Source organism: Lutra lutra, chromosome 12 (genome assembly GCF_902655055.1).
Source record: "Lutra lutra chromosome 12, mLutLut1.2, whole genome shotgun sequence".
Classification (NCBI taxonomy): Eukaryota; Metazoa; Chordata; class Mammalia; order Carnivora; family Mustelidae; genus Lutra; species Lutra lutra.
Window position 1 is genome coordinate 63,872,970 of NC_062289.1, and position 27,792 is coordinate 63,900,761.

The 27,792-nt window shown below is 54.3% G+C and overlaps 1 protein-coding gene across 11 annotated transcripts in view; it reads left to right on the top strand.

The window, feature by feature from the left end:
• GNB1L (G protein subunit beta 1 like) overlaps positions 1-27,792 on the top strand; it is a 59,179-nt gene that overhangs the window by 25,742 nt on the left and 5,645 nt on the right. For all 11 annotated transcript variants that reach the window (XM_047697497.1, XM_047697495.1, XM_047697499.1 and 8 more), the window contains 5 exons: positions 1,627-1,772; positions 2,282-2,407; positions 7,495-7,657; positions 12,367-12,465; positions 17,303-17,518. In XM_047697497.1, the coding sequence (XP_047553453.1) occupies positions 1,627-1,772; positions 2,282-2,407; positions 7,495-7,657; positions 12,367-12,465; positions 17,303-17,518 (750 nt within the window). The remainder of the gene's footprint in view (positions 1-1,626; positions 1,773-2,281; positions 2,408-7,494; positions 7,658-12,366; positions 12,466-17,302; positions 17,519-27,792) is intronic.

Genomic DNA, 27,792 nt, shown 5'->3' on the forward strand with positions numbered 1-27,792 from the left:
CATTTCTCAGGTGTTTGAACCTTGCACTCTAGTGAAGCTACCCCGGGCTCTATTCTGGAGAGAGAGAGAGAGAAGGAAAGGGTCTGGGATGGTTTCAACGAGGGGAGGTACAGGGCTTCCCAGTGAGGGTGTGGCTGAGTGGTGCCTGGATCAGTCTCCAGCTGGAGAAACTCACGCCCCTCCTTCCTCTGCGACTGCGTGTTCGCCTGTCCTCTGGCTCAGCCCCCATCCCACATGAGCCTCTGTCTTTGGCCTGGAACCCCCTCCAGCCTCTGGCATTGGCAAAGGCTCCCTCCTGGAGGAATGCTATCTTCTCTGCTCCTGTTCTTTGCCCTGCCCAGTTCCCCTGGTGGCTGTGGCTCCCTCAGCGGCCAGGTAGCCTCCTCCCTGGTCTGTGTCCAGGCTGGAGAGGGACAGGTGGGGAAGCGTTTCAGATCCCAGCAGAGGCCCCCTGATGAAGTTGCTGCAGCCTCCCAGCAGTCTGCTCCTGGCCTTTCCCTCTGTACCCTCAGCCTGGCCTGGGACCTGCAGGCTGACAGATGTGCCCCTTGGTCATTAGAGCAGGTCACATCTGGTCCAGCAACCCCCCCTGTACCATTGCTGGGGTGGGTTCAGTGGTGACCCTGGGGGGCTTTCTCCTTTCAGGAGGGTGGGCCCCATGGGACCAGTGATTTGAGGCAGGGTCACTTATCTGTCATATCAGTCCTCCTGGGGAGTGACATGGTAACTCAGTCCCTACCCCTTCCCTACACACCAGTGCACTGGCCGCTCTGCCTCTTGGTGACAGCGTGCAGACTTCAGACCTGAATCTGAGGGGCCTGGGGTAGCTCACCAGACCATTCCCTGCCTCCTTTTCTCCAGCAGTGAATGTGGTGCTGCCTTCTCTGAGGGCGGATGTATAGGCCCTCAGGACCCAGCAGGCAGGGTCAGCAGCACATGTGAGAGAGATTCCTCTCTATCTTTGGGTCCTGCTCACACCCCAGCCCCCAGGGCCCCCACACACCTCTTGTCTGTCCCTCGGTTCATCCCTGCAATATGCACGTGCTGAGGAGCTGCTGTGTGCCTGATGCCGGTGGTTAGGCCTGTGGTCTGGGGGGAGCAGGCCAGTGTGGCCCCTGTTCCCTGAGCTTGCTGTGGAGCCAGAGTGGACAGCATGTCCAGCCATGTCATTGCTCCACTGTAGGGAGGAGAGGAGAGGGGCCTCATGAGGGAGAAGGGAGGCTGAATTTGCAGTACTCAGCCAGGCTCAGAGGCAGGACAGACACCCCCAGGCGTGTGGACAGCCCAGGAGTGGAGAAGCCAGCCTGAGGGGGGAGGAGTCACTCCTCCCGCTGCTGTGGCCAGTGGGATTCAGGGAGTCAGAGGATATAGGGTGAGTGAACAGCAGGCCTTGGATGCCAGAGGCAGGCTCTATGCGGGGTGCTGAGAGTGACCTCAGAAGGGTGCGGGCACCACTGTGCCCCCCAGAGATGGTGCAGGTTGGGGCCACAGTGATGCCATTTGGGTGTAGAGGCCAATAGGTGGGAGGGAAGACAGGCTGAAGGGGCTGGGCAGTATCCAGGGAGGCTCCTACTGGCTTCCTGAAGGACGACAGGTGGGTCACTTATGCCTTTCCTTGGTCCCCAGGTGCCTGCACCCCCAGCCAGTATGGCAGCCAACCCACTCCCACCGCCGGACCCCCAGTTTGTCCTCCGTGGTACCCAGTCGGCGGTGCATGCGCTGCATTTCTTCGGAGGAGCCCAAGGACAGGAGCGCCCACTCCTCCTCTCAGGGTGAGTAGCTCGGGCCCCAACCCAACCCCAGGGGTTAGCCCATGGTGAATTTAGGGGCAGTGGGCTACCTGTGAGCCAAGGGCTCATTTGGGGATCTCAGTGACAGGCTCAGACTGCCCATCCCTTGGGCACACGGACTTTTCAAAACCCACCGACAAGCCGTCCCTCGGGCCTGGCCCCCTTGGAGGAGGCAGGGAGCACGCCCTCTCTCACAGACACCACCCAGTTTACAGTGTCAGCTGTAGCCCCCTATGCCTCTCCAGAGGAGTGGACTCTGCCTCGGGTGCCCTCTGAGGCTCCTGAGGGCTCTCTGCCTGCTATCCCTGGTAAAGGACCACTGTGCCACTTTTACCCTTAGTTCACATGTCCAGCTGTCCTCTAAACTGAAAGCTCCGACTGAAATGCCTGGTCCACCAGCTGGGTGGTTTCTCCGCCAGCCCCGCAGAGCATGCTGGGACTATCCTCCGATCCCTCTCCCTGAGCCTGTGCTTTTGCGCTTGTCACAACAGGTCCCTGAGCGGGCTGGTGCACATCTGGAGCCTGCAGACACGGAGGGCAGTTGCAACCCTGGATGGCCACGGGGGCCAGTGTGTGACCTGGCTGCGGACACTGCCCCAAGGGCACCAGCTGCTCAGGTGGGTCTTGATGGCAGCGAGTACAGTCCCAAAGGAGTCAAGCTGTGGCCCTCAGCAGGGGCCATGAACTTGCCACTGGATGTTCTTGGGGTCTCCCCCAGCTGCCAGGGCAGCCCCTCCCCATGGCAGAGCAGTATGATCTCTGCCCTTGGCCCATCCGGAGGCAGTATCCAGATCCACTGGGTGCCCGTCACTGCGGTCTTTGTGACCACTGCTCTGTCTAGGCAGGTGCCTACTGAGACGAGCCTAATGGACACACAAAACAACTCTGTAGTGGCCTGAGCAGAGGCCTCCCTGGTCTGCCAGGGGTCTCCAGTGGCAAGAGCTAGGGGTCCATGGCTGAGCTCCAGGGTTCTTCTTAGAGGAGCCTCAGCTTCCTTCCTGTGGACCCTAGGGCTCTGGTGTCACCACACCTCCTCTGACGAGCGGTCCTCTTTCCACGCAGTGGTGTAGAACTTGTGTCTAAAGTCCGCCCACTGATTGGGGTTGTGCTCCAAACCCTGAGAGCAGCCACCCTCTCTAGGCACTGGGAGTGCCACAGGGGCGCCCAGGTCCATGGCATTTGGGCTGACCGGTGACAAGGAGAGCAGGGTGGGCATGTGGCACTCCTGATAGAGGAAGCTGTGTGGTGGGCCCAGCTGTGAGCATCTGGAGACCGGGCAGCAGAGCCCCTCTGGGCTTCTGGCACTGCCACCACGGCCTTGAAGAGGTGCCAGGCTGGAGACTCAGGTGAGAGGTGGGCCAGGAGGCAGCAGGAAGGGGCTGGTGGGGGAGAGAATGAGCTTATGTCTAAGTTTAAGTGAAACTTTCCTGAATGCCCTCCAGGGCAGGTCTGCCTTCCTGCCATGGACTCGGATCCTGGGCATCTAGGCACCACGGTTCCCAGTCCCCAGAGGACAAGGCCTGTCAGGGACACACCCTTTTGCAAAGCACTTTTGTGCCAGACATGCTGCTGCTACACCCCTGAAGGTGGCTCGCAGGTGATCGAAGAACCAGAGGTATCCAGGAGGCTGGTGGCCTTGGACGCGTGCGCCTGCAGAGCCACACGCTGGTCCCCTTCGCCCCCGGTTGGTGTGGCAGGCCCTCCGTATGGTTGTGGACTTTCCCTGATGCTTAGAATAGACACTGCGTCTGAATACCACACTGAACCGCTTGCGCTGGATGCTGCTGCTTGTAAACATTCCTCCCGTGTTTTCAGCCAAGGCCTAGGACCCTTGGCGCCTCCTTCCCCTCCAGGGCCCAGATGCCTTGGGCTGTTCTCAGGGAACCGCCAGCCCTGGGGTCTGCCCCTCAGAAAGCTGGCTTGAGGGGCGCCTGGGTGGCTCAGTGGGTTAAAGCCTCTGCTTTCGGCTTAGGTAGTGATCTCAGGGTCTTGGGATCGAGCCCTGCGTCGGGCTGTCTGCTCTGCAGGGAGCCTGCTTCCCCCTCTCTCTCTACCTGCCTCTGCCTAGTTGTGATCTCTCTGTCAAATAAATAAATAAAATCTTTAAAAAAGAAAGAAAGAAAGAAAGCTGGCCTGACATTGTGTGGGGAGGCAAGCGGCAAGGGCAGCCTGTGAGTGAATGTTGGACGGTCGATCCTTCCCCTTTCCAAGCTGGACGGCACCTCGGTAGCTATGCTCCGGGCAGGGGCCCGTGGGTTGGGAGGTCTGCAGTGCAGACCGTGCACGTTCTTGGAATGCCCAGGTGCGTTTACGTTGCACTAGAGGCCGGGCGCCCAGCTGTGTTTGGAAGCCAAGTCTCTCCAAAGTGGCTCTTGAGAAAGGAAGGTACGCTTTCATGTCAAGGGGAGGCTGGAGGACAGAAAGCTGGGGGCCCGAGGGCACACCTGTGCCCAGTTACAGCCACCTGGGTGTGTGTGTTTCCTACCTCTTCTATGGCGCGACCACAGCACCCTTGCAGAAAAGTGCACAGAACAAGTTTGCAGACTGTTGTACTATCACGGAGTGGACACCTGGGTAACCACTGAAGTCAGAGGCAGAGCCCTGACTCTGGCTCCGTTCTCGTCCTCAGGAGGCAGCCCCCTGGCCCCTCGTTCTTACCTTACCATTCGGAACATGCATCTCCAAAAAGCATAGACTTGTTAGGTCTGTTTTTTTTTTTCTTACTTACAAAAATGGCACCATGCAGAACAGCTTCCTTTGTATGGGACTGCTTCCGCTCAGCTCTACTTTGTGAGCTCCACGGTGGGTGCGTGTAGCTCTAGGGCACTGTGTGGGATTTTCCTGTGCGGTGTTCCACTGGATGTGTGTGAATGCTCATTCTACTGTCAGTGGAGATCTGGGTCATCCACTTGGGGCTGAGAAGCTTAAGGATTAAGAACCCAGTCTGGGTCTCCGGGCGCCCAGTGCATGCGTGTCTGCGGATTGGACCCTGGAACCAGAGGTGGGGCATCGGCCACAGGGTGTGCATGTACTGGGCGGCTCAGAAGGTGCCAGGCTGCCCCCAGTGCAAGTGCCCCCACCCCCATGCTGCTTTCTGGGTACAGCCTCATTTGCATTTTCCTGACCACTTAATGAGCCAGCCCTCTTCTGCAGTCGTTAGCCACTGGGATAGAGTCTCCCTTCAATCCCCATTTCTCTAGCAGACTGACTACCTTTTTCTCATTGAGTTACAGGAGTTTTTTTTATATTCTAGATGTGGCTGATATTTATATCACCAGGTGCTGCTCCCACAAAGTGACTTACAGTTCTCACTCTATGATGTGTCAATGAGTGGAAGTTAGCCATTTAAATGGGGTCAGAGCTGCATCTTTCTCTTATGGCTGGTGCTTCTGTGTCATGTGAAGAAGTTCCAGCAACAGGTCGTGAAGAGCTGATCTCTCAGGAGCTTCCCTCCTGTTCCTTTTTGGCCCACACTGCAGCTGGAATTGGCTGTTGGTGAGGTGTGCGTTCTTTGTTTCTATATGGATAGCCAGTGGTTCCATCCTCCCTTCCCTCATTTCCCCTCCCAAGTTCAGGGACAGGGGCGGCTGAGGAAGTGGATGGTGCGGGGTGGCTTCGAGGCAGAGGTGTGAGAGCAGCGTGCCCAGTGGGCAGAGAACCAGGGTGATGGGAGCAAGGTCTCAGAGGTGGCTGGGGAGGTTGGGAGATTGGCTGCATCGTGCAACCAAGTTTGTCAATGGAGGGTGGCAGTGAATATCTTGAGGAAAATGGGAGGCAGCTCTCTCCCAGTCAGAGAATGGAGTCACACACCTGAGGAGGAGGAAGGGGAGGAAGAAGCCTTGGGGCATCAGCATGAACTTGTGAAGTTTTGAAAGTATATACCCAAAGATAGGTGCAGAAATACTTGTGTGTGTGAGTGTGTTTGCCTGTGTGTGTGTGAGGGGTGTGTATGTATGAGCTATGTTTACATGTGTGAGTGAGGTGTGTGTGTGAAGTATGTCTGTGAGTGTAAATGTGTGCATGAGGTGTGCTTGTGTGTGTTTGAGGTATGTTTGTGTGTGACTGTGTGTGTGAGGTATGTTTGCATGTGTGGGTGAGGCATGTGTGCATGAGGTGTGTTTGCATGTGTGGGTAAGCTGTGTTTGTATCTGAGGTGTGTATGCATGTGTGGGTGAGGGGTGTGTGTGTGAGGTGTGTTTGCGTGTGTGTGTGAGGTGTGTTTGCATGTGTGTTTGCGTGTGTGGGTGAGGGGGGTATGTGAGGTGTGTTTGCGTGCGTGAGTGTTTGCGTGTGTGAGAGAGAGGTGGGTGTGTGTGTGACTGTGTGTGTATTTCCTGGCTCTGCTGAGAGGGCCTGGCGGCAGCGGCACCCCACAACAATAACCACACCAGCACCCAGACCTTGGTTTGCAGATATCTCTCTGCACTGGAGGGAACAAGGATTCCTTGGAGAAATGATTCTGGGTCTGGAATATCTTGCTGATGGATACGTGTCAGAAGGACTCTGAGCCAGCTCAAAGGGGGTCCCGCTGGCCAATCTGGGATGGTTTGAGCACAAAAATAAATAATGGGAAGTGTAGATGACAGCCCACTGAGTAATACAGGAACACGCAAATCCAAGCTGATGGAAACAGAGAGAACAGAAGGTGAGGGGAACACCCATTCTTCCTGTAGGATAGCGTCTCGTAAATGGAGGAGGTGGTGGGCGTGGGAGTCCCATTCCGGTCTGATGTCTCTGTAAAAGTATTTGCTTTTAACTCGAGTGAACACACTTTTCCAGAACTCCGCAGATTGGCTATCTGCCCTCCTCCTGGGTACAGTGTGCAAGACATTTTTCACAGTCTGCAGTCCATCTTGGGAGCCCAGCACCCTGATCGTTTCCTTAACTTATACACACTAAAGTTTGCTCTTTGTGGGTTGTTCTGTGGGCTTGATGATGGCCATCATCATGGTGGTGCCCCCCCACCCCCGCCACATAGGGCTGTCAGCACCCTGCAGAGCCTCTGTGCTGCCCCCTGTAGATGGGAGCCCCAGTCCCCCACCTGCGGTCATGCCGTCCCAGAAACGTGCCAGCAGGGGAATCATGCTGTAGGTGGCCTTTTGGTTCATAGCAGAAGGCATCCGATATTCCTGTGGGTTGTAGCACGTGTCACAGTTTGTCCCTGTTTGTCACTGAGTGGAATTCAGTGTGTGGAGGCACATGGTTGGTTCCCCAGCCTCATACTGAAGAGTCGCGTAGAATTTAGGCAATTAGGAACAGAGCTGCTGTTTGTATACAGGCTTTTGTGTGAATAATTAAATTCACTTGGGAAAACTCGTGAGGGTGGGATTGCTGGGCCATCACAGTTAATTCACAGAGGGAGGGAGGAGGGTGAACTCACACTTTGGCAGCACGGGGAATGGCAGGAAGAGCCCGGGAGGCTGGTCATGGGGCATGTGTCGCAAAGCTCACTGGCACATGGTTGATGGTGCCCCTGTGGGATGGCCCATGAAGGTGTCAGGCCTCAGACATCTTGGATACAAAGCCCTTCCTTGGCTGAGGTGTCCTCAGCCAGGTAATGCATACCATCTGGGCCCCTCTCTGGAAGGTGTCCCCTGCCTTTCTTCAGCATCAGGCTGGCTCCAGCATGCTGGCATTGGTCCAGGTGGGATACCCGGTCTGCTCACCTTGGAGGCTAATGGCCTCTCTCCTCTTGGTTTGGCAGTCAGGGCCGGGACCTGAAGCTGCGCCTGTGGGACCTGGCAGAGGGCAGGAACACCGTCGTGGACTCTGTGGCCCTGGAGAGCATGGGCTTCTGCAGGAGCTCCGTCCTCGCTGGGGCTCAGGAGCGCTGGATGCTGGCTGTGCCGGGGAGAGGTAGTGACGAGGTGAGTGCCAGCCTGCCTGGTGTTTGGCTTCACGAGCTGCTTGCACTTGGTTCCCCATCCTGAACACCTATTAGGGGATCACTGTGCCTGCCCCAGGAGCCCCATGGAGTGCCAGACTGCAACTCCAGGGGCCTTGGTGTGGCTGCTGCCCCAGTACCCAGTACTGCATGGCATGGTGCTTGAGACCATCAGGAGTGCAGGGGCAGAGACTGCCTGGAGAGGTCCTCAAAGGACTTAGGAGCAGGCATGTATGGTGGGGAGTCTCGGGCAGGCCAGCAGGAGATGGTGGGAGAGAAATCGTGGGCTTCTGGTAGTCTGGGCATCAGGGGCAGCCTTTTGGGTTGCTGAACTGAGTTCTGGCATGAGAGGCCTTAATCCAGACCTGGAATGCTGAGGGTTGGGGGAGGCTGGCACTGGGGTAGTAATTGCAGAACAGAGGGTGCAAGTGAGAAGGGAACTCAGAGAACGGGGCTCCAGGTGGGCGTGATGGAGCCTCAGAGGTGACTGTCAGATGGAGCTCAGGCCAGAGTGGGCAGCATGTCCACACCCCCAGAGGCAGAAGAGGCAGAGTCTGCTAAGGGGAACAGGTGGTGGGAGGGTAAGGTGGAGGATGAGGGTGTGGCTGGAGGGGCCAGCACTTGGGGAGCTGAAGGGAAATTGAAGAAGAAACCCAGGAGCAGCAATCAGACAGGCCTGTTGAGTGTTGGGGGCATAGGCGCTCAGGGTCTGGGCTGAGTGTGGGGCACCAGGGGCTCTGAGCCTGGGGCAGGGAGGGCCCGGGGGTGCACACATGCAGGGAGAGGGAGCCTCCTGTCTGCCACCCACGGCCATGTCTCCCTGTGTTCCCTGCCGGCCCCAAGGGGCTGTGCGGCAGGCGGCGCTGGGCAAGGACACGGGGCCCCATGCCCACAGCAGCGAGGTTTGGCCCCTACCCAAGAAGACTAGTTTATCTTAAAGCAGATTCCGTTCATAAATAATGAGAAAGGAACAGGCATTTATTTGTTCATGATTGCGCTTAAATCGCCAATTAGGAGCTACATACACTTTTCTTGCCAATTTGCCAAAAACCTGTTAAAAGTTTTATGAATGTGAAAAGAGAGTGGTGTGCTTCCTCCCGGACAGCCGGGGCCAGGCAGCGCCAAGCCTTGCTCCTGCGCTGCACGCCGTAGAGCCCAGCTCTCCCCACTGAGGCGGGGATGCCCCGTGCTGCCCTCTGCTTCTCAGCCTCTCTGGGCCTTCCTGGCTGCACGTCCCACCCCCGGGGTCTGGCCCCTGACACCCAGAATGTGCTGCTCCAGGTTGTTTTTAACTGGCTTGCTGGCTCCCTCGTCGCCAGTGCGGGCGGCACCTGTGGTTTTCAGGAGCAGCCAGTCCAAGGACCTCAGATATCCTGGGAAAATGATTGTTTTCCACATTCCCACCTGGAATCTGCCTGGATGGAATCTGCTTGGAAAGGCATTGCTGGCCTATGCCCAGACAATGCCCAGGGAGGACATGCTCCCACCCTGCTCGGCCGTCTGGGTGGCCACGCTTGCCCAAACCAAACATTTTACCTTCTGGAAACTAAGGTTGCAGTCGAGTGCCAGATGGAAAGTACACTGGTATCTGGAGGAGGCTCCGAGCGCAGGCGTCCAGGCCCTTGCCAGAGCCCAGAGCCCTTTGTGGGACTCACAACGGCCCCTGGGCTCCTTGCTCTCCTACACCCAGGATGTGGCTGTGGGTACTGCCACTCACTCTTCCTCCCATAGTGTCTTGCTCAGGCTTCGGGGCTGTCCTGATTTTCCCCCTCTCCTCCCCGAGCTGACTTACAGGGTGACTCATCCCTACCTGAGTCCCTTGCCTTCACACCCCTCCTCACTGCCACCAGAGGGATCTTCCTGGGCCCACAGATTAGGAGAGGCCATCCCTCACCATACCTGTGTGCCCTTGTACCAGGCCATCCAGGGTGTGGGCCCATGTAGACTGTGTGTCCAGGGACTTCTGTTTCTTCTTGCATCTGTCTCCCCATGAGCACATGTAAGCAATCAGGGTCTTCTCCCCCCAGGTCCCAACTACCCAGTCAGTATTTTTTTTTTAATATACTTAAAAAAAATTTTTTTTTTTTTTTTTAGTGGGAGGAGGGGTAGAGGGAAAGAAAGATAATCTTTTTATTTTTTTAATTTTTTAAAAAAGATTTTATTTATTTATTTGAGAGAGAGAGCATGAATCGTGGGCAGAGGCAGAGGGAGAGAGAGAAGCAGGCTGTCCACTGAGCAGGGATCCAAGCCAAAGGCAGACGTTTAACAAACTGAGCTACCCGGGCACCCATATTTCTTTAAAATTTTTTTAAAGGATTTTATTTATTCACTGATAGAAAGACCGCACAAGCAAGGAGAGCAGCAGGCAGAGGGAGAAGGAGAAGCAGGCTGTCGTCTGAGCAGGGACCCCGATGTGGGACTTGATCTCAGGACCCTGGGATGATGACCTGAGCTGAAGGCAGACGCTTAACTGGCTCTGAGAGAGAGAATCTTAAGGAGGCTCCACACTCAGCAGGGAGCTTGCTTCTCCCTCTCCCTCTGCCCTCACACTGCTAGCAGCTTTGCTGCTTTGCATGTGTACAGGGCTGGGTGCCCAGGTGTCCCGACCCAGAGGAGCAGTTCTTTTTCTGTTCTATGGAGCATCTGGCCTCCCAGGTGAGCGCGCCCTGGCTGGGGCCCACAGGCTTCCCACAGTGTCTACAGCCGATTCTCAAACAGTAAGCCTGAAATTGAGTCGCTGGTACTCACTGCCAAGGACACAGAGGCTCCGAAAGCCCCCTCCCCTTCTCCTGGGTTTTCACCTGACTTCTGGGACATCCTTAGGTTCCGCTGTGTCTTGGTTGCCACGTGACTTTTCTTGCATGTCTTTTTATTTTGCTAGAGCTCCTCCTTGAGCCATCTTTGTTGTTCCAGGGGCTCCTAGCAGCCTCTTACTTGACGACAGTAACAACTGCTCACATCACTGAGGGTCTTTTCTGTCTCCTTCGTGGGCAGTGAGGGCTGCAGGGGCTGGTATGGACACTGATCCTGCAGGCCCCGCAGACGCTGGGGGAGCCTGTATGTGTGTGCGTACGTAGGTGTGTGCCTCTTTGTGGGGACGTGTTCGTACTCTGCAGCGAGCCCCTCCCCGAGGACACTGCGTGAGCCTCTGGGAAGAGCCCTGCCAAGAAGGTCCCCACAGCCTCAGCCTGTGGGTTTGCCACCCCCATGCAGGCCTGCAGCTGGGAGGCCCGGGCCACCATGCCACTGGCTTTCTACCCTGCCTGCAGGGTGCCCTCGGACAGACCCAGCGTGCAGGTAGCAGATCGTGAGAGGACTCAGGACTTAATCTCAGGCCTTGGGCTGGTTCTCCCCTGTGGGTTAGTGAGAGCAGCCCAGCTCACACCCACTTGCCTCCAGTTTACTGGGTGACTGAGACAGCAGGCCAGCTGTCCCTTCAACACCCACCACCCCTGCCCCAGACTCTTCATCTGCAAACCAGAAGATGTCCTCTTATTGGCGAGGGACGATGTGGCTTCATAGTGGCTGCACACTGTCAGCACAGCCCCTCTCACTGGCATCAAGGGGGCCCGAGGGCTGGTCGAGCCTCCCCATCATGGAGTGGCAGGCCTGCTTCACATGGAATCCCCTCTACCTCCAAGGACCACAGGAGGGGGCGCCCTTGTCCCTTTTTGCTGGAGATGAGGCAGTAGGGATGCAGATGGGGTGGAGGGGGACAGTTTCTGGGCGGCAGTGCTCTAGTGCCCAAGCCTGCTCCTTGTGGCTGCAGCTATCCCCTGCAGATGGTGTGGGGCAGAGCTTGGCCCAGCTCAGATGGACAGGCCTGAATGTGACCTGGCTGTGTGGACCAGAAAGGCACATCTTCCAGCCCGGGCGCAGGAGGGCCTGCCCCTGCATTCAGGTGACACAAAACACCACTGTGATACCCAGTATAGAGGTGCGGGGTGTCGGGACCAGCCAGGCCCCAAACACAGTTCCCCTTGGTGCACACGATGTTCATTTCCTAGACTTGCTGGTGGTCCCCAGGGGTCCCTTGTGCATTTTTTTTTCCTTTTCTTTTCTTTTCTTTTTTTTTTTTTTTTTTAAGATTATTCATTCATTTGTCAGTGAGAGAGAGAAAGAGCACATCAGGGGAGTGGCAGGCAGAGGGAGAGGGAGAAGCAGGCTCCCTGCTGAGCAGGGATCCCGATGTGGGACTCGATCTCAGGACTCTGGAATCATGACCTGAGCTGAAGGCAGAGGCTTATATAACCGACTGAGCCACCATGGTGCCCGCCCCCACGTGCACTTCTGTAAACCATCTGATGCACCTGAGATAGTTCAGAGTTGTTCACATGAAAGCCCACATCAGGAAAGAGAAGGAGGCAGAGATCGGGAGGATGGGTAAACTGAGTCAGTGCCCAGCAAGCCCCCTGCTCAGTGAAGAGGTAAAATCAGGAAAGGCCATAGGTGGTGATGCTGGTGAGAGGGACATGCCGGTCACTCAGGAATGACGTGTGAGTTTCACAACGCCCAGCAGCGCCTGAACCCACGAGCCTGTGCGGCCTAATTAGGAGGCTCGGCTCCCAGGTTCCTCTGGGGAGCAGACAGAAACTCGCAGCAGCCTTGGCTAATCGCCTTAAAAGTCTCTTGTTTGTATAGCACAGGCTCGACTTGGCGCCTGCCCAAATCTACTTGTTTTCTTACCGTCAGGTTCAGATTCTGGAGATGCCATCCAAGACGTCAGTGTGCACCCTGAAGCCGGAGGCCGATGCCAAGCCGGGCATGCCCATGTGCCTGGAGCTGTGGCAGGTAAGGCCCAGCGCACGCCAACCACGCCCTGCCAGTCATGCCTTCCAGGTCATGAATCATGCCCCATTCAGGATTTGGTTTATCGTCAAACCACGAGCCCCCTGGGAGCCTGTATGCATGCTGCCTTCTGCAGCCTCAGTGTCCCCCCGGGGCCTCCTGCTGCCCCCCTGCCACTGCTGCTTGTCTTACAAACTGCCCTGGGGCGGGCCTGGCTTATGCTGTCCTCTGCAGGGCGCCCCCCCCACCCCCCCGCACTGGTCGGGGGAGTGAGGAGGGACAGCTGGGTCAGCAGAGCAGCCCCCTCCTGCAGAGGGCCACGAACTCCGCTCCTCTTCGCACGCCCACGTGCAGCCCTGCACAGGGCTAGGAGGGGAGTGCTGACTAACCCTGCAAGCCCGCTCGGCCCCTGCTTGGCTGGGGATTACCTTCTGTGACTTTTTTGCCTCCAAGGCAGGAGTGGGCTTAACATGCTGACTTTCCCTGCGGCCACACTTGGCATTTCTGATTTACAGCCATTTCCTTCTTTCTTGTCTATTCTTTCTGCTTAGAGAGGGTCAGAAGACATCTCCTGGGGCTGGCAGCTGAAGCCTAGGACCAGGGAGTGGGTCACACTCCAGAGTCCTAGCAGCATGGATTTTGGCTCCAAGGCAAAGAGTGAGTCTTGGGAGGGATCCTCCTGGGCCCGCCCACTTGCCTCTACTAGAAGTCCCATCCCTCCACAGGGCACAGCCTCCTCCTGGCCATATGGGACAGCACTGGCTCAAAGCGTACTACTGTTCTGCTTCTCAGGGCTGCTGCTGTTTGGGGCAACAGAGCTGATGATCTGGTGTGTTCACCTGGTAAGAATGCCAGGTAGCATCTTTGCTGTGACAGAGACCGCGGTAGATAGGTCCTTGACCGGTGCCTGCCTTGGAAAGCACGGCTTACAGCCATTTTCCCAGCTCTGTTCAGTTCACCAGCACCTTCTAGGAGCTACCTGAGCCTGCCTGAGATTGGGAGGAGGTGATTCCTGCCTCGTGCCGCGCTGCTTGTTTGCACTTCTCCCAAGATGGGCTTGGGCACTTTGGGGATGTCTGTGGGGCCAAGAGGACCCACAGGACCAGGTACGCCACCAGAGCCCTTGCCCCACGCTTTTCGTCCCTCCACGGACCTGCGCCTTCTTGCCATGGGTTTCCTCCTATGCAGTTTCTTCACGAACATTCCAGTTGGAATTTGTTTCGATAAGCTGATTCCACCGCTCAGAGACAAGCCCACGGGGAGCTGAGCAGAGGGGTGGGGGTGAGGCTGCAAGATGACCGTGCTCCTGGCACCTGCGGGTTTGTGGTGGGGAACCGCCTGAGGTCTGGACGCCTAGGGCTGCGGTGTGGTGCTCACACTTCCGGGCAGGGCCTTGCCGCTGCACCCGCTCACTCTGCTTCCCTGGAAACACCGTCATTGCGTAATCATGTAAAAATTCCAGCAGAAAAATGTATAGAAACGGGATGTACAAACTTGTTAAGGTAATTAATATAGTTGACAGAAGGACAAATCGAGTTTTTGTTAGTTGATACAGATCCAACGCAAAGCGTTCTGTTAAAAGAGAGTCGACATTAATTTGAAATGTCCTTTTTTTTCTCTTCAAACCTGAAGGTCCAGGTTGTAGTTTATTAATCTGAGTGTGGCAGAGGGACCTGAAAATGGTATTTCTTACTGAAACATTCAGATGTATTCTTCTTTTTTAATCCTTTTTTTTAAAAAAAGATTTTATTTATTAGAGAGGGAGAGAACACCAACAGGGGGAGGGGCAGAGGCAGAGGGAGAAGCAGACCCCTTGCTGAGCAGGGAGCCTGATGTGGGGCTCCATCCCAGGATCCTGGGATCATGATCTGAGCTGAAGGCAGACACTTAACCGACTAAGCCACCCATGTGTTCTGTATCCTTTTTTTTTTTTTAGATTTAAAAAAAAACTTTATTTGAGAGAGCATGCAAGTGGTGGGGAGGGGCAGAGGTAAAAGAGAAAGTAGATTCACTGCCCAGCACCACACCAAGGGGATCCACCCCTGCACTCTAGGATGAAGACCTGAGCGGGAAGGCAGATAGACTGAGCCACCCAAGCACTCCAGATTCTTGTTTGGCTCTTCAAAGGGGCCGACTTGCATTGAATTAGGTTGATTATCACATTAAAGCTCAGGAATACTGATTACAGCAGCCCTGAGAACAGGCTTTCAGACCCTGGGCCTAGGGTCCCCTCTAGTGAGCTGGGAGCTCCCTGCAGTACTGATCCCAGCAAGTGCTGTAGGCGGGGCCTGCCTGCTGGGGTCTCACCCAGTTAGGACGCCCAGTGACAGAAGACACAAAGCAAGTCCTTCTGGCAACTTTAGGTCCTCGCCCCAGGGAGATCAGCCTGTCCCCAAAGGCCTGAGGCCATGAGACTGCTGTTCTACCTGTCGCGCCTGTAGCTGGGGTCCTCAGGGGCCTTGCAGCATGGATGGGGAGCAGCAGCCATCAGGGCTAGAGCTCAGTGCTTGGTCACCCTCAGCAACAGTGAGGCGAGCCCCTGCAGGTCGGTCTGGCTCCTATTCTGATAGGTGGGTGACTGGCATGCGGCCAGTGAACGAGCCGAGATGCTCAGAACCAAGAGACCACGGGCATGGTACAAACTTGGGCTGCAGAGACAGACCAGAACCAATGTGTTGGCACTGAGAGGAGCAGCGCCCTGGGGCGGCGGGGTGGAGGAGAGGCTGGGCAGAGGCAGGGTGGATGGGAAAGCCGGTGACAAGACAGATCACTCCCCTGAAGGGAACAGACCCAAGTGGGCCCCAGGTGAGCTCTTCAGAGCTGACCTTTTGGGTGGGACTGGGCAGGTCTGGCCTAGGGGGTTCGCATGAGTTCCTGGTCAACAGACAGAGCACTGGGCTGTTCTCATCTGGCTCTCACCCTCCTAGCAGGGTCCAGATATGAGGTACCTGAGCAGAGGGCCTAATCGCTTCTTCAAGCAGTCTATACGTGTCTGGAGAAAAGCCTTATAAATAATTTCATGCTGCACAAATAGTTTCCATTCAGGTAACTTGAAAGATACCAAAGTGGAGCTCTTCCCCATTACAGAACTGCAGAGAAAGCGTACCGACCCTGACGGGTTTGCATGGGAGGCCAGACGGAGGCAGGGATCACGCTCGGCTGCTCCCAGCCTTGATCCCTCCGTGGCAGCATCAGCAGGCGGGTGCACACACAGGGTTCATGGTCATGGGGCCCTTCTCCTAACTGCTTGCTCAGTCGGGCCCACTGGGGGGGGGGGTCAGCCTATAAGAGGCCCTCGGGAGGGGCATAGGCTGCCACAGGCTAAGTGAAGCTAGGAGTCTTTCTTTGTATGTATGAACACGTATTATCATCAGAAAAAAAATGTCCAGCCGTTCCTGTGGATGTGCGGGAGATATCCTCCAGGCTAGCTGCCATCTCCTTCTGATCAAAGAGCCACTCTGCATCAGGCTCCCCCTGGCTCCCTTCACTAACCAGGGCCCCAGTGACGTACATCGCACCCTAAAGCCTCAGTTTCCCCTTCTGATACACAGAGAGAGCCCTGTTTCCAGGTGTAGAGGATATAGTGTCCTCTTGTTAGACACATGATCTGGTGCCTTTTGGCTGAACCCAGTCACCTTGCTTAGCCAAGCAAAGGTTCTTCTGATGTGTACAGTGTTGGGGCCTAGAGCCCCTCGGGGTGGGTGGAAGCACCCACGCAGCTCATAACGGTAGCTCCAGCAGGTGGGGAAGGAGAGGCTCCCTGGTGCCATCAGCCCGTGACCCATGAGGCCCAGGTACTCTGCTCAGTGCCAGCCTTGCCGCCAACAGGGGACTGACTGTTCTGGGAGTTGCAGGTGACCCAGGAAGCAGTCTCACTGAGCAGCTCCAACCCCTCTGCCGCCAGGACCCCATTCTTACCACTGCATACAGAGGCCAGGCCCACAGTTCCCGGAGGCTCAGCTGAGCTCCTGGCTCTTGGAAAATTCACTGGGGAGGGGGTGTGCTCAGTTATTTCTGACATTTGAGTGACGCTGACCCCAGGCAGCTCAGCAGGAAATGCAGAGACGAGTGAAGAGCAAAAGGCATCAGCAGGCGTGTGCTTTGCCCCAGAAGCAACCTGGGTCCCTGTCCTGGAGACTGGGCACCAAGCACGGGGCTGCCACTTTCAGTGCTGGGGTGACACGGCGTCCCGAGGCGCTCCCCTGGAGTGGTTGCCGAGGTGAGATAAACGAGGCGTCTGTCCCGGGTGCAGAGCCCTCTGACCCGCGTCCTCATTCATCACAATAGCTCAGGGCCGGCAGAGCTCGGCTCACACCAGTCAGCGCCCTGGCGACTCACCAGGCCTGGGGGGGTGGGGGGCTTCCGCGGCGACATTGACAAAGCACAGAAAGTTCATTTTTCATTGAGATGGAGTTCGCGATTTCCTTTGGTTGGCAGTTCTAGACAGGTGACCGGCCCCACGAAGGGGTGGCCACAAGTCTCAGCCTGCAGAAAGGAGGCAGGAGGAAGCTGCAGCGCCCGTCCCGGCTGGCAAGCAGCAGTAGCCTGGCAGCGTGAGGCGGGGGCCGTGCCGGGTGACCTTGGGCTCGGCGCCCTCCAGTCTCGGTCTTCAGAGTGCGCCAATGCTGGCCCATGCCAGCCTGGTGCCGCTGGTGTTTGCTCTCAAGGGGACACACGGAGCCTCCAAATTGTTAGGGCCATGTGGGGAACACGGGGAATCGGTACCTGGCTGGGCGACCTCCAAGGCCCAGCGGGGGAGGCCGCCCCTCTCCAGAGCCCCTTCTCCCCCAGAATGTACCGGAGCCTTCTTCGGGAGCTGACTGCTGTGCTGTCCCCGCAGGCTGACTCCAGTCCCCGCCCACTCCTCCTGGCTGGCTATGAGGACGGATCGGTGGCCCTGTGGGACGTCTCTGAGCGGAAGGTGTGCAGCCGCGTCGCTTGCCACACGGAGCCCGTCATGGGCTTTGACTTTGACTCCCAGAAGGCCAGGGGCGTCTCGGGCTCTGCGGAGAAGGCGCTGGCTGTCTGGAGCCTGGATGAGCAGCAGGCCCTGCAGGTCAGTACGCCAGACCCGAGGTGTCATTTATCCTGCTTTGCACTAACAGTCTGATAGGCTGAAACAATATTTAGGCATGAAGAGGAGTTGTTGCAGATCCCTGGCTAATTAATCACCGCGAGGCGGGGTGCAGGCCAGCCTGTCCGCGGGGCCGGCGCAGGAAGAAGGGGGCGTGGGCGCTTGTGAACCGTTCACATGGTTTGGGTTTCTCTCAGACCTCGGGTTAACAGCAGTCACGTCTTGTCCATCTAGAGAAAAGGCATGTAGAGTCCAGGGGTAGGCAAGTCCATTTGCAAAGACTCAGAGGAATTCGGTGGGTAAGGAACTGATTAATCAACCCAAACCAACCCAGTGTGGAGAAACCCACGGAGTCACGCCCCCCAGGGCAGTCTGCAGGCCAACCCCAAGGAAGCTGTTCCTCTCTGCCTGCCACAACAGGGAAGGGGTGTGAAGCCTCAGGCCAGAGCAGGGTGTTGCTGAAAACCTTCCCATGAAGTCTCAGTGGACTTTCCCTTCCCACATGGCTTGTGGAGCGCTTGGAGGCCAGGTCTGGGTCTGTGGCTGATACTTGGCCTACAGTGGCCCAGCCTGCACCCTTAGCCCTGTTTGGGACCTTGGGGGTAGAGTTGGGGGTCAGGGTCCTGTCCAGGCCTCACACGAGGGCAGGTCCCAGGGGGGCTGCAGGTCATGGGATGAGAGGTTTGATGCCTCTTGGCCCCCAGAGGGTGGCCTGGTGCACTCTGGCGTCTTGGGGTGGCTGAGGAGTCCCTATTAGCCAGGAAGCCTTGGAAGGAGGAGACTTGGCCATTTGACTAGCTCGTGGAAGCTGCATGGAAGGGCAGCCCTCTAAACCCAGGTCTGGTTGGGGAATAGGGCCCCAGTTGGAAAATGCGTGGCCCATGGGGAGACTGCCAGCAGAATTAGCAGCAGGCTCGGCACCTGGCCTCAGCTGGACGCTCATCGCTGGAGTGCTGGAGGACAGGACTGCCCCTCTGTGTAGGAGCTGTGGGGGAGAAGAAGGCATCTCCCCTCACCAGGTGGTAAAGGCTTTCTTGCTAGCCTGGCAAGCCTACTGTACCTCACACTCGCCTGGCCTGGACCCTCACAGCCAGAGGAAAAAGATCTGGGCAGGCCAAGCCCCTGAGGCACAATGTGGGTTGGAGAGGGGCGGGGTGGGCCCCCAGGGAAACTAAGGGCGTGCTGCAGTGCCTAGCAGGTGTCACGCATCCTGGGTGCTACCCTGGGCAGGGGAAGGGGGTTGTGGCATTGCCACCAGGTCATCCCGAAAGAGGGATGGAGCCAGGACAGCTGGGGCAGGGGTCTTACGTGGTAGGTGAGGAGTCCTGGGGAAGACAGAGGCTGAGAAGGAACAAGGCAGCGGGGTGCTAGAGGGAATGGTGACGGACAAAGAGGCCCAGAGACAGACACAGCTCAGGCAGAGGGAGACCTGGGAAGGGCGCTTTCATGTTGAAGCTGGAATTGGGACTGGCATCCTAGAAAATGATCCAGAGCAAGTGGCCAGCAGCGGCAGGGAGGAGCTGCCCACTGTCCTAGTGTGAGGCTGCCTGGTGTCTCTCCAGGTGGGATCAGAACAGGAACCTGAGGGTGGGAGTGGCTGGCCAAGAGCCCAGCAAGAGAGGGGAAAGTGGGTCAGTGTGATATTAAGGGATGGGTACACATTTATGCTTCCTCAGCACTGCTCTTCCCCAGCAGATCAGCTTGTGGCAGTACATGGCCAACTTAGAGTAAAGGCAACTAGCTGTCTGTCTTTCTGTCCTTTTTTTGTCTTAGAGAGCCCATGGAGGCCCTGGGGGAAGGGGGGTTAGGCCTCCAAATGGGGCCAGGCCTGGCTGTGGTGGGGCAGAGCTTCTCATGCCTCTGTCCCAGCAGAAAGGCCCCAAGCCCTTGGAATGGTGGACCTGAACAGGAATGGGAGTGAATGTCGTCGTGATGGGTGTCATCTTTAAGACTGGGGCAGAGCCAGGCTGGTGCTGGGTCTTCCTGTCCTCAGCAGAGGAGGGCATCTCACCGGGTGTTGAGCCCAGCCAGGTAGGCCTTGGAGTTCTCTCTTACACCCCTCCTTCCTGTTCCTTGAGCCTGGTGGGGACAAGCCTGGGTCTCCACCTTCCCACTGTGGGGTCCCGGGCTCCATCCCACTGTGGCTTGAATTTCATCAGCCTGACCTTGCAAAAGGCTGAAGACTCGGGGTGCTTCCCTGAGAACCCCACCCCAGACTGCAGTACCCCCAGGACCCCGGGAAGGGTCCCCTCCTGCCGACCTGGCCCAGATCTGCCTGGTCTCCGCCGGCTTGCTGGGGAAACAGCTGCTGGAACTTAAGACTTAAATTTATGGGGCACGTTCCAGTCCAGAGATGAACTTTTACTGTACTGATGAACTGAAAAGTTAAAGCACAGAGGATTATTAATGAATTTGAAAGTTAAAGCAGAAGGGGAACCAGGCACCGCGGGGTGGACGTGGTGGTTACGTGACGGTGTTACTCAGGGCTCTGGGCCCCACTCAGCAGCACACATCAAAGCAGGAGGACAGTGCCCCTCCCGCTGAGCACAGCCACTGAGAACGGCTGCATGTCAGGTTCTGAGTTGGCCCCAGAGACCCTGGAGGTTTTCAGGTTGTGACACAAGGCCCCTGAGGAGGAAGTGTCAGGGGCCGGTGCCCACAGGCATCCACGGGCATCCTTGCTCCGAGGTCCTTGGTGCACCGTGCTGGCTCTCTGCTGCAGCTGCCTTCCCTGGCCCTTGAGCCACGTGGGCACAGATGGGCCTCACCTCACAAGCCGCTGCTGGAGTCTCTAATGAGCCCAAATCAATCTCTCCCGGGCGGGCGCTGGGAGCGGAGACGCAGATGAGGTTTCCCGCAGCAGAGCGTGGGTAATGAGAACCAGATGGCGGCCGCGCCGCGTGCACATTCCTGGCACCTGAGGTCATGTGCTGTGAGAGCCACTAGTGGCCAGGGATCCCTCCGGGATGGGTGCGGCCAGGGACCGTGGCAGTGACCGGGAGCCTTGGGCCACCCTCCTCAGGACACTGTGGCCTCGGGGGCACGTGGCAATGCTGGGCCACTCTCTTGCCTTCCAGAGGTGGCTTTTCCTCCAGCCTCCAGGGGATGGGGCCTTGGCTGTCGTCAGACACAGGTGGTGTGCAGACCTGCTCCTTCCTCCCACACTTGGGCAGGGCCCATGGCCTTGAAGCAGGGGCTGATTTACGGCCAGCAGTATTTTTAGGCCTTTAAGTAATATTGAACCACTCCCCGCCCCCCACCCGGGCAGCCTGGACTGGGAATCGGACCAACCACGCTTCCCCGAGTTGCACCCACGGCTGGTTGGCCAGGTGTCTGCTTGTCCTGCTGTGCATCTGCTGCCCTTTCTCCCAGTCCCCACCCTCTAAATTGTCAGCGGCAGGACCTGTGGACCCGAGACCAAGCAAATTGTGGACACAACTCAACCCCCCATAGGCATCTCAGGAACACAGCAGAATAAGCAAGGCTCTGGCAGCCGTGACCACGAACGGACCCTGTTGGACCCTCCTCGGGAGTCTCCTCCTCGGGAATACAAGCGCAGGATAGGGACTGGCCTCTCGTGGTTGAGGTCGCCGTCAAAGCTTCTGCTGCTGCTTCTCTTCTTTCCTGCCAGGGGAGCCTACTTTCTGCCTTCGCTTCGGGACCAGAGTCACTCCTGCCCCCGTGGGCAGCGCTGGGCATCTTCGCTCCTCCCAGGTAGTAACATGGCGTGGAAGGTGTTCTGTGCCCTAGACCCAGCTTCCAGTGTGTGAGAACCACGGCTCCGGGGTGTCTATGGAAATTCAAATTCCTCTTCCCCTTGCCTTTGGTTCTTGATGATCGTCAGCAAGAGCAGACTTGAAAGCAGCCCTTTTCTCCCTGGAAAATACTCCCCGATGGAATATGAAGGAGGTGACCCTGAAGCAGGACCCCACATGGGTTCCAGGGAGTCCATGGCTCTGAGCCCAGGGGTCCCCTGGCTACCCCTGGCTTAGGGCAAAGTCCACAGAAGAGAAAAGTATGAGGGATGGTGATGGTCATCAGTTCTCATTTCCAGCCCCGTGTTCTGGTCCGTGTGAGTGGGGAGGGGTTCAGGTACACATAGGATTTGCCTTCTCACCCATGCACAGTGGCCTTGGCTCTCACAGTCCTTCTCCAGCATGTGCCACTTGTTGGCCTGGACATCGTGGTGCCCCAGTTGGTGGGCCAGGTACTGGCCAGAGCCTGAAGAGTAGGAGGGGGAGTCCCTGACCATGAGATGTGGGGCAGGCGTGGAGGGGACTGGTTGGGTCTCTGGGGGGCTGCCTGAGTGCTGATAGCGCTGGCCAGGAGCCCAAGCTGTGCCACGAGGAGGCCGGGGCTGTAGTGAGCCACCCACATGCTACAGCTTGGACGTCATGCAAGTTTGCTGTCAGGTTTTGCAAAGGTCTCATTGTAGAAGATCCTCCTTCTGCTCCTAGTGGAGAAAGAATCTGGATTGTGAATAGGCATTGAGCTGTCAGACTTGGGGCTTTTCTTCTCAAATTAGTTAACGTAAATGAATTGCGTTATTTTATGATTTCAAAATAACCACATAGTCTTAAAATAACCCGTTAGCCTGTCGATTTCCGTGTGGTGGGGCTCTGTTGGCCTCTCAGTAAACTAAGCTGCACCCCCTCCCCTGTTACCCCTCTCTGCTTATGGTGTTGGGGTATGGGGAGTCCCAGAATCAAGGCAGGCATCCCCTCCTCTCCTGACCTCTGGATAAGCTGGTAGGGGGTCTGTTTTGTGAGTGGCCATGGGTCGCTGTTTTCTACTGGGACAGGTGTTTTCTCTGCAAGGAAGGCTTGATTTTCTTCTTGGACTGATTTAGGTTTCTGGATTTGGGGGTGGGGGGAGTGGTAAGTTGCCTTTTTCTAAGAATTTGTCTCTGGGCATAAAAACCTTTAAGATATTTTATTTCTTTTTTTTTAAATATTTTATTTATTTATTTGACAGACAGAGATCACAACTAGGCAGAGAAGCAGGCAGAGAGAGAGGAAGGGAAGCAGGCTCTCCACTGAGCAGAGAGCCCGATGCAGGGCTCAATCCCAGGACCCTGGATCATGACCTGAGCAGAAGGCAGAGGCTTTAAACTCACTGAGCCACCCAGGTGCCCCCCCCCCTTTTTTAAAGATTTTATTTATTTATTTGAGAGAGAGACAGTGAGAGAGAGCATGAGAGGGGAGAAGATCAGAGGGAGAAGCAGACTCCCTGTGGAGCTGGGAGCCCGATGCAGGACTTGATTCTGGGACTCCAGGACCATGAATTGAGCTGAAGGCAGTTGCTTAACCAACTGAGCCACCCAGGCGCCCAAGATATTTTTCATACTACCCCTTTTTTAGTTGTTTGAAATGACTATGTAGACTCTACTGTATTTACAAAACTGTCCCATTTTTAATTTCTAATCAGTCTTATCTTTGTTGATCTTTAAAAATCTTTTTTTCTATCATGAAGAGTCTCTTATGGTTTGAAAGAAGAAAAAGAAAAAAAAGCAAAAAAAAAAAAAAGACAAAAAAAATCCTTTTCTGTTTCATCATTTCTGTTCTGATATTTCCCTTCCTTCCTCCCGTGTTTTCTGGGGCTTGGTCTCTTGCTCTGACTTGAACTGGGTGTGGAACCCACTTGTTCTCTCTGCCGACCGACCCCCAGTGGTAGCTGCAGCCTCTCTGCAGCCCTCTAGCTGCATCCCATGTTGGGAGATGTTACTGTCTTCATTCTGAGGGGGACCCAATTTTTGCTTGTTCTCTGACCACTGAGCTGATCAGAGTGTTTTTATGTTTCCAAATGTTTGATTTTTTTTCTTTCTCCCCAGTTTTGTTTTTTTTTTTAAATTTTTGGATTTCTAACTCAATGCCGTTGTGGTCGGAGAATAAGGTCTGAATGATATCAGCTCTCTGAAATGTGGAGTCCAGTCCCGTTGACATAACTATTCCACATGTGTGTGGGAAGGAAGTGCTTCTCATTGCTGGGTGCACGGCCGTCACTGCATGTGCTCAGGCAGCCGTGGGTGCCGTGCAGTCCGACACCGTCCGTGTGACTAGGTGCCTCGGGAAGGGGCAGGGAGACCCCGGTGCCAAGACACATCTTGGCAACTTCTCTGGCATCCTATGTGTTCTTCTGCATTTTGAAGCTGGCTTAGGAACATCCGGGTTTAGCACGGTCACCTTCCTGGGGAATTGAACCTTTATACTTTTGTGACTCTTGTTATCCCCGAGAAGGATTTTTGCCTAAAAGCCTGTTTTGCCAACTCTTAATGTGGTTCATGCCAGGTTTCTTGTGATTATACTACTTCCTTTTATAGCTTTAAAAAAAAATCTTTTGCCTTCAACTTGTCTTCAGATGTAGGTATCTCTCTCGCAGAGTTGGCTTTGCACACGGATTGGGTCTCATTGCTGCTCTTTTGTACTATAAATGTTGCCCGGGCATTCTTATTCCTCAGGCACTCCTTCCAGAGGCCGAGAGGGCTGCCTGTTACGGAACATCTAGTGGGGGCCTCCGACTGTGTGAATCTGCCTGTTGATGGTACCCACAGTTCTAGGTGCTTCTCCAGGTTTGTCCTGGCTCCCCACTGGACTGTGGGGAGCCAGCTCCCAGCTAACTCACCAGCCTTTGGGGTCTGGCCCACAAATTTTGATTTCTGTGTCTTCATTTTTGTTCAGTTCGAAATACTTTCTATTGTCCCTGACGATTTCTTCTTTGATCCAGTTGTTCCTTAGAAGTAAATTGCTTAATTTCCAAATATTTGTTGATTTTGTAGATATCTTTCGTCTAGGTTCATTCTGCTGTCAGTGAAGGAACCTGCACAATGTCAGCATTTAGCTATTTATTGAGGCTTGTGTTTAGCCCAGCACACACTGCATTACATCTCTGTGAGCGCGTGTGTTACGCATTTGTTGGGTGGAGCATTCCGTCAGCACGACCTTGGTCAAGGTGGTTGGTAGCATTAGCGTCTGCCATATCCCTGCCGATTGTTTCATCTAGTTTTTCGCCGGTTACTGAGCGAGGTGACCGTTCAGTAACCTCGTTCAGTAACTTTGGATCTTTGAGTGTGGTCATGAATGTGCCTATTTCCCCCTTTCTGTCTGCTTTGCTTCATGAATTTTGAAGCGCTGTCATTACGTGCATTTAAGGTGGTGACCACATCCGGCTGAATGGTCATCATGAAATAACCTTCTGTAGCTCTTGTCATGTCTTTTTTTTTTTTTTAATAGTAATTTAATTTTTTTTTAAATGAAAGTGTAGTTGACACCCAACAAATGTTACCTTAGTTTCTGGTTTAACACATCCTTTGTCTTGGGGTCGATTGAGTCTGAAGCTAATGCAGCAACACCAACTTCCTCAGGTTTCCTCTTTTTGAGGCATGTCTCCCTTATTTTCAACCTAGGTCCGTCTCTTTATATTTAAAATGGATCTTTGGTCTTGCTTTTCAGTCCTTCCTGACAATCTCTGCCTTCTGATTGGAGCACTCAGTCTGTTTGTACTTAATGGAATTAGTGATGTGCCTGGCCTTAAGCCTGCCATCTTGATATTGGTTTTCCAGTTGTCACTTCTGTTTTTGACCCTCTTTTACTCCTTTCCTGCCTTCCTGTGTGTTAATCAAATATTCATTTTTTGGTTTTCCATTTTATTTCCTTTCTTGGTTTCTTTGATATCACTCTTATCCTTTTCTTCTGAGTGGCTCCTTGCAGGTTCACAGTACCCATTGTCGATGTACCCAGCGCTACTCAGTCAGTGCTGCTGCGCCACTCCCCCAACGTGTGTCATACCCCATGCTAGAAGGATTCAATTTACCACCCTCCCACCCTTTCTTCTGCCATGGTTATACATTTTACTTCTGCATGCCTTATAAAGATTTCAATGTTATTGGCTTTGCGTTAAACTATCAGTTATTAAACCTGAGAGCAAGACCTGAGCTGAAATCGAGAACCAGGAGCGTAACTGACTGAGCCACCCAGGCACCCCCAGGTTTATATATATATATATATATATATATATATATATATATATATATATACAAGGAATAGTACTATAAATGTGTTTTCTCTTCCTTAAGATTTTATTAATATTTTCTTATCTCTAGCTTATTGCAAGAATATGCAGGATATAATACATATAGCATACCAAATACATGTTAACTCTTCTCTGGTGTCAGTAAGGCTTCCAGTCACCAGAAGGCTGTTGGTAGTTTTGGGGGAGTCAGAAGTGATAAGTGGGTTTTCAGCTGCATGGGGAGTCAGCACCCCTAATCTGCGTGTTGTACAAGGGTCAACTGGAGTTTATATTTACCCATCTGTTACCATTTCTGGTGCTCTTTCTGTAGATCCCAGTTGTTGTCTGGTTTTATTTCCCTTTATGTGGAAGAATACCCTTTGGCATTTCTTGAAGTGTAGTTCTTTTTTTTTTTTTTAAGATTTTATTTATTTATTTGACAGAGAGAAATCACAAGTAAGCAGAGAGGCAGGCAGAGAGAGAGGAGGAAGCAGGCTCCCTGCTGAGCAGAAAGCCCGATGTGGGGCTCGAACCCAGGACCTGGGATCATGACCTGAGCCAAAGGCAGCGGCTTAACCCACTGAGCCACCCAGGCGCCCCTTGAAGTGTAGTTCTTCTGACAAAAGATTCTCTAGCTTCGGTTTATGAACAATGTCTATTTCATCCTCTTTTTAAAAAAAACAGTCTAGGGATAATGGTTTTGTTTTCCTTCATGCACTTTAAAGGTGTTGTTCCATTGTCATCTGGTGTCCATAGTTTCAAATAAGAATTCATTGTATCTCATCATTATTCCTAAACACACCATGCATCTCACTTCATGGTGGCTTTCAAGTTTTTGTTCATCTGTGGCTTGCAGTAGTCTCACTCTCCTGGAACTCCCATAAATTAGACAGTTGGGTATCATTACATACTCCCTGAGGCTCTGTTCAGTTTTCTTCAATCATGTTCCTCTCTCTGTTCTTCAGATTGGATAATGTTTATTGATATGTCCTCTAGTTAACTGACTTTTCAAAATGATTTACAATCTGCCACTAAGCCTATCCCACAAGTTTTTCATTTCAGTTACTGAGCTGCTCCATTCTCCATTTTCTATTGTGGTTTTTTTTTTTTTTTAAGATTTTATTTATTTATTTGAGAGAGTGAGACAGAGAGAGAGAGAGAGAGGGAGGGAGAGCAGACACGAACAGGATGAGGGGCAGAGGGAGAAGCAGGCTCTCTGCTGAGCAGGGAGCCTGATGTGGGGCTCAATCCCGGGACTCCAGGATCATGACATGAGCTGAAGGTAGAACTTAAAGCAACTAAGCCACCCAGGTGCCCCTCTTCTTCTTTTGTTTAAATAAAAGACTATTTTTTTTTCAGAACAGTTTTAGGTTCACAGCAAAATTGAGAGGAAGGTACAGACATATCCCGCATGCCCCTTGCCCCTCACCCCTGTGCGTGCACGGCCTCCCTCATTATCTACAGCACACCAAAGTGGGACAACTGGTACAACAGACAGATCTCCACTGACACATTATCACCCAGAGTCTGCAGTTCACAGTAAGTTCACTTTTAGTGGTGTGCATTCTGTGGGTTTAGACAAATGTATAATGGTGTGTATCCACCATTACAGTATCACACACTGTGTTTTCACTGCCCTAAAAATCCTCTGTGCTCTGCCCGGTCATGCCTCCTCCCACACTGACCCTTGACAACCACTGATTTCTCTTGCTGTCTTTATGGTTTGGTTTTGCCTTTTCCAGAACATTATAAGGCTGGAATCATACAGTCTGTTGCCTTTTTGGATTGGCCTCTTTCAGTGAGTAATACACATTTAAAGGCCCTCTGTGTCTTTTATAGTTTGACGGCTCATTTCTTTTTAGCACTGAAATTCCATTGTCTGGATGCATCACAGTTTATTTACCTGTTCACCTATTAAAGGACATCTTGGTTGCTTCCAGGTTTTAGCAGTTACAAGTAAAGCTGCTGTAAACACTGATGTATGGTATTTGGCATGGTGGGGACCGGAGGGAGGGGGAGAAGAGAGACTCTTAAGCAGGCTCCACACCCAGCACAGAGACTGACTCGGGGCTCGATCTCATGAGCCTGAGATCATGACCTGAGCTGAAAGCAAGGGTTGGAAGCTTAACTGAGTCATCCAGGCGCCCCACAGTATTTTGTATGGATATAAATTTTTAGCTCCTTTGGGTAAATACCAAAGCACGCTGTTTCGGATCACATGGTGAGAGTATGTTTAGTTTTGTTAAGAT